The 10,730-nt window shown below is 31.0% G+C and overlaps 1 protein-coding gene across 1 annotated transcript; it reads right to left on the bottom strand.

Annotated features, from left to right (window-relative positions):
* Positions 1–2,605: 2,605 nt before the first annotated feature.
* On the bottom strand, positions 2,606–7,752 carry LOC144569303 (disease resistance protein RPP13-like). Its single transcript, XM_078319586.1, has 3 exons — positions 7,041–7,752; positions 6,009–6,776; positions 2,606–4,036 (listed from the first exon to the last, which is right to left on the bottom strand). The coding sequence occupies exons 1-3, from the start codon at positions 7,673–7,675 to the stop codon at positions 2,869–2,871; spliced, it is 2,571 nt and encodes an 856-aa protein (XP_078175712.1). The 5' UTR covers positions 7,676–7,752; the 3' UTR covers positions 2,606–2,868.
* Between the last annotated feature and the right edge of the window lie 2,978 nt (positions 7,753–10,730).

Here is a 10,730-nt window from a genome sequence, read left to right as displayed (position 1 = left end):
CATGTTTCTGTATAAAACAATTATTACACCTAGATGGTATAAAAGAAACTGAAATTAAAAAGAAATGGTTTGCATTGTTTAAAATTAAAAAAGCAACTGAAATTAATAAATATCATTTAAGGCTAAGCTTCCCTTTTTATTCTAGCCTGCTGTAGTGTTTTTATTTTGATCTCTGAATGAATTTAATTTGTTAGTGGTATCTACTATCTAACAAGGCTTAATTAATGGGTCCCTCATGTTATATATGTTGAGGAGAAATTATTTACAATAATAAAACTAAAGATCATTTAGCTGCACTTGTTAACACACTAGATAAAAGCAGAATAATATTCTAATAACAAAACTGATTAATGGGGAAAAAATGTTAAATCTTTTCACAACTGCTCACAGCTGCTGTTGTATGTGCTCTTCTATTTTGATTAATTGGATGTTTTTAGTGAGTAAGAACTCAACCAGGTCTTCAATTTATAGTTAGATCAGATAATTAATGTACTTTCTATTTTCATACAACGTAACCATGACATTATGAAATGGAAATTTTCGTATGATTATTGTTGTAAATTGTAATTTGTGATCGAAACACTGCATTCCTGACAAGTAATTGTTTGATATTAGATTCGAATCAAGCTATTATTTGTTATCATTGATACATAATTATCACATCATCAAATTATTATCAGAGATCAAGGTTCAAGGTAATTAAAATTGCATAATCATATAAATTCCCTATTGGCATGTCCCTCAATTTTTGAATAGTTATTATTTTCATAGGAATGTTTTTTTTATTAAAAATATTTTTTTTGTTAAAAATATATTTTCCTCTTGGAAGAAGTATCTCTATTCTATTATTAAGCACGTTGGGTGTCCGATCCGCCAACGGCTACGATTGAGAGATGAAACTTCGGATTTGATCTCAGCTCTCCAATTACATATTTTGTCTTCTTTTAATTAAATGTATCTGTTTTATGTATAGAAGTCTAAATTTAGTTAAAAACATACCCACCACATATGCTGCCACACGATATGTTACAATTAAAATTGAATAAATTCTGAAATTTAGCGATATATTTATCCGTTTCCTTTTTTTTTGTTTCCATATTTCTCCTCTTCAATTGATAAGACTCCACCTTCCATTTTCTTATTTATTGTTTCCTTCTTCATTTCTATACGGATCACAATGGAAATCATTTTTTTTTATTTCCTTATTTCTCTTTCTTTGTTTCTATACATATTGGTGTGGGCAATTTAGAATATATTTCCGATATAGAATACATCAATGTGTGTGTGTGTGTGTGTTCTAAGTTGGAAACAAAGAAGAATATAAATTGGAACGTGTGTAAATATATATTTTTCTTATAATGTGTGTGTGTATATATATCCTATACATACACACGATAACACTTTTTATTTATGTTTTTTGATATCATATTATATGTTGATATTGAATTGTTGTATGATATTTGATATTAAATTCGAATCAAGCTATTATTTGATATCATTGGTACTTAAAAATAAAAAAATCATCACATCATCAAATTGTTATCAGAGATCACGATTAAAGTTAATTAAAAATACATAATCATATAAATTTTCTATTAATATGTGTTTTAATTTTTAAATAATTATTATTTTCATTGATATATTTGTTTCTTATAATATGTCCCCGTTGCAACGCACGGGTATGATACTAGTATATATATAAATAGCAAGTGAGAGATATCATGTGTTGACTCTATCTTTGTTGAATGATGCATGCCATTCTATGTTAGTTGTTCGTTTCCTTTATTTGGTTGCACAAGTGACTTCTCATTGACTGGTTTTGTTAAATTTTATTTTCCTTTTTATTAATTGGATACGCATTCAATTTTTTCTTATACTGTTCTTCTTGTGCACTTTTCATAGATTAATGTATCGCCTTAGAAATTTTTGTGTACCCTGAATTGTTAAAATTAAATAATTTTTTAAAATATTATATCACATGTGCTGCTGTTGACAACTTAATTATTCGATCATATGGGAAATATACTACAATTTAAAATATGAAACAAATAATTGGTTCTAGTAAGACATTAAAATAAAACAAATGCAAAATTTCCTAAAAGAAAATTATTAATCAATCAATGCTCTGACGAGATCTTGTTAATCTTCTAATTTGACATCTTCAAAAAAATATAAATTTCAAATTTCCCAGAAATGAACGAAAAAATACAATAAACCTACAATTCTGCCTTAAAATATATTATAAAGATGTGCTAAAAGAAGAACACATTATATTTTTTGTGATTACCAATTCCACCCCTACGCTGTGATAATAATAAATAAAAGTTAAATCACATGATGACTTGATTACAAATCTCTTACAATACTTGAAATAAAGAAATATAATATTAGTTGAACAACATAAACATTAGAAAGATTTTTTTTTTTTTTTAAAAAAAGAAGAAGAAGAAGAACGAAGCATTCTTTTTTACACTAATATATTACCACTAGTACTCATTTTAAAACCTAGATGCATCTATATATTATTCTACGTAATCTGATAGCCAAAGCAGGAACAAAAAGTATACAAGAATTAAGTATAAAGATCAACACCAGCACGCAGAAATTAATGCTATTAAATTCTCATATATTTCGTTAATGAAAAGAATAATAGTACAAAAAAGAAAAGACATATTTAATGCAACATGTACGTACTTGTGGTTTACTTTTCATGTATACAAAAAAAAATAAAACAAAAGAATAATATACATGCCCACTGCACCACATATATTACTAATAATACACGTTTTCCAGAAAAAAAAAAGTGAAATGAAAAAGTAAGTGGTCACTGTGATAGATATTACCACTTGATCAAATCAAGAATATTAATTACCATTTTTCAACTCTCACGTGCTGTAGCTCAGGAGGCAGGTACACCTCGATTTCTGCATTTACTTTGAGGTATGTAAGCTTTGGCATGACCCCCTGTGCCACCTTCAAATCCTTGATGTTGCTATGTGAATCTTTCACTTCCAAATATTGTAGGGCAGGGAATCCTTCTGGACAGATTATTGGACCCTCATAATCCCAAGACAACGCACGAGTTCTCAAGCAAAGTTTTTTTAGGCTATTCAACTTTCCAAGCTCCGGCATTGGATTTTGCTTAAGTTGGGAGGATAGAAGCACGAGTTTAACAAGATGTGGTGGAAGCAACCTAGCCTCTACGTTGACATTCTCAGGCCAGTCTCCAATCAACTGTAAGGATTGCAAATTCTGATAATTTGGGAGTGCTTTTGGGTAAACAATCTCCATCGGGAGAGCCCACACAGTACGGATCTCTAGGGAGACCAGAAGAGGCAACGTTTTAAGTAGATTGGCTATTGAAACCCATTCGTCAGATCTATTATTAAAAATACCTAATTTACGCAGGTTGGGCAACTTCCAATCAAATGCTCCCTCAACTGTTACCCACTTCAAGGTTTGTAGATGGTTTAGATCAATACATTTCGGTAATGGTCCTTCAAAAATATTCCGGTGACCCCGGACGTGCCTCAATGTACCAATTGACCAAAAGTCATCACATGGCTGCTTACCCGGAGACTCTCGCACATCCAGAGTTTCCAGACCCCTCATATGATGTAAAGAACACGAGGAGAGGTCAATTGTGCAGTTTCTGATACCCATATATTTAAGGTGAATCAACTCATCTAATGATTTTAATTCTAATTCCTTATGACTCCAGCCCTCTATTTCTAGAACTTTAAGTAGCCTAAAATTAGACCAATGTAAGCCCGTTGTACAATATTTAGCCTCAAACAACAGTAAAGAACGGGTATTTCGACCTACATATTCGATGAATTGTGAATTCTTCTTTTCGGCTTGAAGCGAAGCACGTCGGATTATTCTATTGGGCATTGTGTCATTTGATGCATGTGAGAAAACCGTGACAAAGTTTTCATCTATGGCTTCTCGCATTGCCAATTCGCGAAGAATATCATGTACTTTGAACCGCTTGATCAAACCATTTGCGGATCGGCTTAATACTTGAACCATACTCCTGAATTAATTTCAGTTAATAAACAAGTTAGGAAATACTGAAAATATTGCAGTCATAATTATAAAAGTTTTTATATCCTAACTGGACTAATTAGTTCCTATATTGAAAGATAAAATTTATGCTGATTATTAAGATTCACTGAAATTGAAATAAGCAATTAATGAAATTTCTACGGAACTCTGGAAATTAGATGTTTTGTAAATTATTTTCTAGATTCCAATAGAAACAATTAATATACATATGTGTTGGTTGAAAATTTGCATCAATAATAAAAAAAAAATTATACCTAATCCCTCACGCAAAATTATAATTTCGAACCCTCATGAATCACAAAAACATAAAATTTGGATTTTATAGTGAAAGATACCTAATTGAAAAAGCTTTTGCTCCGTGTATTTTAAAAACAAAATTACGAACATGCACTTGGTAGAAGGTTTTCTAGAAGAACCTACTTATTAGAGAAGAAATCATAAAACTAGAAAGAGGTGTATGATACATGTGATAAGAGGTTAAGGAACTTACAATTATTTTTTTTGGAAAAGAATGGTACTTGCAATAAAGAATGTTAATAAGGCCTCGTTGCCTTTTTTTCATCTTATATATATATATGAGAAGGGTTCCAATGCTTCATTTTTTTCATACCTCATTATACCTCATATTTTATATTTTTGTTTTCAAAGTCCAAATTGTCGATCCGAACCGTTCAACAAAATATTCATACTAAAATATGCATGGAGATGAAATTTTATATTTTTTGGAATTTTTTTGCTATTTTTTAAGATAGGAACAAAATCACTGTTTTTGAACCGTTCAAAAAACAGTGATTTTCTACCCATCTTAAAAAATAGCAAAAAAATTTCAAAAATTATAAAATTTATCCCTAACCATATTTTAGTATGGATATTATGTTGAACTGTTCGGATCGACAATTTAGACTTTGAATATGAAGAAAATAAAATATAAAATATGAGGTATGATGAGGTATAAAAAAAATGAGGCATTGGAATCCTCCTATATATATATATATATATATATATGGCAAAGGCTTCTATGGACATAAGGACCTATTTGTAAAATGAACATATTTTTATTTTCAAAGTTCAAACAGTCGATCCGAACCGTTCATCTTGTTCTCCATATTAATATGTGCTTGGAGACCAAATTTTACATTTTTCTGAATTTTTTTACTATTTATTAAGATGGGTACAAAATTCAATGGTCTGAATTTAATATTTTTTGTACCCATCTTAATAAATAGTAAAAAAATTCAGAAAAATGTAAAATTTGGTCTCGAAGCACATATTAATATGGAGAACAAGATGAACGGTTCGGATCGACTGTTTGAAATTTGAAAATAAAAATATGTTCATTTTACAAATAGGTCCTTATGTCCATAGAAGCATCACTCTATATGTATATAAGGGCCTATTTGTAAAATGAACATATTTTTGTTTTCAAAGTTCAAACAGTCGATCCGAACCGTTCATCTTGTTCTCCATGTTAATATGTGCTTGAGACCTAATTTTACATTTTTTTGAATGTTTTTACTATTTATTAAGATGGGTACAAAAAAATATCAAATTCAGGCCATTGAATTTTGTACCCATCTTAATAAATAGTAAAAAAATTCAGAAAAATATAAAATTTGGTCTCCAAGCACATATTAATATGGAGAACAAGATGAACGGTTCGGATCGACTGTTTGAACTTTGAAAATAAAAATATGTTCATTTTACAAATAGGTCCTTATGTTCATAGAAGCCTTTGCCTATATATATATATATATATATTCCGCTTCAATTGATTTTTTTAATTTTTTTTATACATTTTTACAGAAGATCTCTACTTTCTCTACTTTATTATAATAAATAGAGTATATATCAAGCACACTTGAAGTGTATTCTATGAAGTAGTTAATTTAAAAACGTTTGCAATAATATTGTATAGTTGCCTGAAAAAAAGAAAATATTACCTTTCAGCAAGTTCTTCAAGGCAATCCTCAGCCGACTCCTCCATTGTTTTCGTACCCTCAAGTGGTATGAACCCCTCTGCTACCCACATTCTGATCAGACGATCTGCAGAAATCACATGGTCTTCGGGAAAAGAAGCAAGATATTGGAAACATGCCTTGAGATAAAAAGGCATATCGTCGTAGCTCATTGCTAAGATTTGCATGCAGCTACTACCGTCTGAGTGCCAATTCATTGTTTCCAGCACCCTTTCCCATGCAGGGTAGGCCAGTTCTTTGGTTGCAAGGATACCACCTAATACTATCAAGGCCAGAGGTAAACCCTTACATTTCTTTGATATTTCAGGTGCAAGCTCAAGCAGATCTTTAGGGCATTCTTCGTTGGATTTTTTATAAGGGAAAACCTTTTTGAGGAGGAGATCTAGGCTTTTACTTTCGTTTAAAAATTTGAGTTCATATGGTGGTATTTCAGAATCAGCTGATTTCGCAACCTCGTTATGCCTAGTAGTCATCAAAACTCGACTGCCATTCTTCTTATCAGGCAATATCTCTTTCAGTTCATTCCATAAATCACCCTTCCACACATCATCTAGAATGATCAGATATCTTCGGCTATCTAAAATTCTATTGAGCTCGCCAACATAATAGCCTTCATCCCGGTCGTTTGGTACGGAATGGTTGTCTTTGCTGATCATCTTTATCAAGAGATCAATTAGATTGTATTGTTGAGAGATTGACAACATTATATGATAGCCGAAATATGCTTTGGCGCTGGTTAAACAAACAAACAAAAAGATATGTTATTAGATTGAATTCTAGCAAAGTTTCTGAACAATAGTGATTGTTGCAAGCATGTATATATTACAAAGATATTGAGCAATTGTGCAGTTATGATCACTATTAAATCTAGAAATTCGTACTGTATAACAATAGTAGTAGTTGATCATTGCTATTCGCAACAACTCTTATTATTATTGTTGTAATTATTTATATCATTGAAACATATATAGTTCAAAAAGAAAAATTTGCACTTGCCTTTTGTATACCATACATGCAAGGGTAGTCTTTCCTAGGCCGCCAGCACCCACGATGCTTATGACATCCCGTCTAGATGTTTTCTCCGGGTGCAGCAGCTTCAGAATTTGTTCCTTGTCAGCCTGCATGCTGACAACTTCATTTTCGTCTACTTCAGAATAAGTAGCCCTTCGAAGAGGCATTTTGACTGCCTCTCCCTTGCTCTCGTCTTCGAGTGGCAGGTCTCTGATCCCATAGATAACCGTGCTCTTGGAGATCTCTTCGAGTAGACTTTGAATGTCATCAAGCTCATTGCCAAGTTTGTGGAGGAAATACAGCTGTTTGGGCTTGCTGCACACCTTCTCGATGAGGTTATGCAAAATGCTGGCATCTTCTCGGCGGTGACCTTCAACCTTGAGATAGAAGGTGTCGGTTGCATCCTCGATGCGATAGGCCAAATCGCGGAGCTCATTCAGCCAGTTCCGCACTCTCTCATCTCCCTTACTTTTTGAATCGGCATCTATCAGGCAGCTCTTGATTCGGATGAGCTCACGCTGCACCCGTTCGACTTTCTTCTCGACGCCACCCAAGAACTGTGCTTCATTTGCTATGACAACAGCAAGCTTGCCCAGCACACTCACAACTGCCTCAGCCATTTCACTCTCTTGTTTTATCTCTTTTGAAATTAATGTGCACCAGTGTACTTAAGAGGATATTATTAGATATAGTGTCCATTAGATGGTCTCATTATATATATAGGCGAGCAGGCTGGAAAGCAAACTGCTACCATACGTTAAAAACCATATTAGATAATTAATTGATGCACATGCATGCTGGAAGACAAACGACTAATTAATTAAAGTGCCGATTCGATGAATTAATAATTTAATATTCGTCTCCAAAGAAGGAGGGACACAGCAACTTTTAATGGGATAAAAGAAGGAATATCGAAGTTGTTATTAAGCAAAGCATTTGGGTCAATTGTAAAGAAGAAACGAATAAAACATGATAAGAGATAAAAAGAGGTTCTAATTAGAACCTTATACTTTGTCTGTAAAAAAGTTAATAAGTTGTAAAGCTAGAAAGCAAATCAGTCTAAGAAAGAGATCAAGTATCTTAATTAGTTTAATTGCCTTTTTCATTATAGCCGATGTATGCAATCTGAACTTTCATCAAATTTCCTTGTTAAATCGAGATTATATATACTCTTCAATAGGCCTGCTAAAGAGTCTTCAATAATCCAAATATATTGTACCTGTTAATTTGTTCATCCGGTTAAAGCAGATCTCTCGAGGTGTATGAAAGTTACTTGTTTAGTTTATTTATTATTTCTTGAAAAGAACTTGGGTTTGTTTATTAATTAATTAATTGTCGCACATGGTTGAAGACAAAAAACTAGTAATTAATTAAACTGTCAACTCGATGAATTGGAACAACAAGTAATTAGATTCGTCTTTAATCATATATGTATATGGACCACGATATGGACCGTTCACTAGTGGAAAATATGGAATCAGGATCGGTTATATACACATATCAGTATCGGAATCCAACCGATCCTGTTGAAGGCGATACTGATACTATCAGGATCGGTTTTATATTTTTTAAAGAACCGATCCAAATAGAAACTATTAGGATCGGTTTTTTAACAAAACCGATCTTAATAGTTGTTATCTAGATCGGTTTTTGACTAAGAACCGATCCAGATACGTACTATCAAGATCGGTTTTTATAAAAAAACCGATCCTGATACAAATTTTTTTTTTTCAAAAAAATTTCTGCAAAAAAAAAAAAAAAAAAAAAAAAATCAGGGTCGGTTTTTAATAAAAAACCGACCCTAATAGTATTAGGATCGGTTTTTTATTAAAAACCGACCTTGATTTTTTTTTTTTTTTTTTTTTTTTTTTTTTTTTTTTAAAATTGTATCAGGATCGGTTTTATTGCTAAAAACCGATCCTGATAGTACTATCAAGATCGGTTTTTATATAAAAACCGATCTTGATATTTTTTTCGAATTTTTTTTTAATTAAAAATTACATATCAAGATCGGTTTTTATATAAAAACCGATCTTGATAGTATTTTCGATTTTTTTTTTTAAAATTACATATCTAGATCGGTTTTTGAATAAAAACCGATCTTGATACGTACTATCAAGATCGGTTTTTATATAAAACCGATCCTGATGTTTTATTGAGGCTAAAAAAAATATTTTTATTTATTTGACCAGCTTCCATATATATTTTGCTGGCCAGCATCCTAAATTTTTTTTTTTTGCACAGTAAGAAGCAATAATCAATTAAATATCATATACACATTCTAAATTAATTATCATACACATCTTAAACTATTACAAAAAATTCATGTACTTCATACAAAGTTTTGTGAAGCATTGCATATTATAACAAGAAATTTAAATCCAAAAAAAAAATTAATTAACAAACATACAAGTGACTAATTGGGCTATTTCTTCAATTAACACACATTTATGCAATATACACAATTATGCAATTAATGTAAAGCACAACAATAAAAAAATCAATAATTACCTCTTTTGCAATCACATCACTTGAGATTAAAAAAAATCCTAAAAACAAAAACAAAGGTAACAATTAGATAGAAAAACATTTTCCAATAAAAAATACAAAAAAATGTGTTTTAAAAGTATAATAATGAGAAAATTAGATAAAGCTAATACCATGATAGTTGATCGGCCGGATGATTAAGTAACTTGAGAGAGATGTCCTCAAAACTGTAAAACAATATATAAACACCATTAATTCATTTTTGAAACAATAAAAAAAATAAAAAATTGGCACAATTGAGCCGGAGGTGCGAGATGCTCGGATTTGAGAGGAAGAGACGGAGAGAAAGATAGAGAGACACACGGAGGAGAGAGAGAGACGGAGACAGAGAGAGAGAGTACTGAGGATTTGAGAGGGAGATACGGAGACAGAGACAGAGACGCTAAATTGAAAATGAGAGGCGCGAAATGAAAATAAGAAGAACCCTAGCTAAGCTGGTTATATAGAAAGTTATCATTAGGATCGGTTGTTTATAAAGAACCGATCCTAATAGTATCAGGATCGGTTTTTTATTATAAAAAACCGATCCTGATACAATTTTTTTTTTTCAAAAAAATTTCTGCAAAAAAAAAAAAAAAAAAAAAAAAAAAAAAAAAAAAAATTGTATCAGGATCGGTTTTATTGCTAAAAACCGATCCTGATAGTATCTGGATCGGTTTTTAGCAATAAAACCGATCCAGATAGTTTTTTTCTTTTATTTGGAAAATCTTTTCATATGGTTATGTTGAAATAAATATAAAAAATTACATATTAGAAATATAAGTTAATTATTTAATAAAAATTTGATTTAATTTTCAAATGACTTGTGCATATAATATATTTTCTTTTCATATGGTTATGCATCAATGACTTGTGCCATATAATATATTTTATTTTCCATTTCAACACTTAAATAAAATGAAGGAAGGGGATTTTTTTTTTTCAGCTATATGTTTAATTTGATTATCTTTAGATATATATTGTGGTATATGTATAATTACAATAATAATTTATGGAAGAAACTTTCTTATTAAAACAACAGTTATCGGGTTAATAAATTAACAATGGCTATTTATATGATTTTTATGTAGGAGATTCTCTCTGATTTATAACAATTGACGACCAATGTCAAATTCATTAATTTCTATG

Source organism: Carex rostrata, chromosome 2, assembly GCF_964058835.1.
Source record: "Carex rostrata chromosome 2, lpCarRost1.2, whole genome shotgun sequence".
Lineage (NCBI taxonomy): Eukaryota > Viridiplantae > Streptophyta > Magnoliopsida > Poales > Cyperaceae > Carex > Carex rostrata.
The sequence above is the reverse complement of the archived record's forward strand: the minus strand, read 5'-3'. Positions and strand labels throughout refer to the sequence as shown.

Excerpts from the sequence above, each read along its gene's own strand:
- LOC144569303 (XM_078319586.1), bottom strand. The coding sequence starts at position 7,675 with ATGGCTGAGGCAGTTGTGAGTGTGCTGGGCAAGCTTGCTGTTGTCATA. Across the intron at positions 6,777-7,040 it reads GCATGTATGGTATACAAAAG|CGCCAAAGCATATTTCGGCT; the intron begins GCAAGTGCAAAT and ends TTGTTTAACCAG. Across the intron at positions 4,037-6,008 it reads CTTGAAGAACTTGCTGAAAG|GAGTATGGTTCAAGTATTAA; the intron begins GTAATATTTTCT and ends AAATTAATTCAG.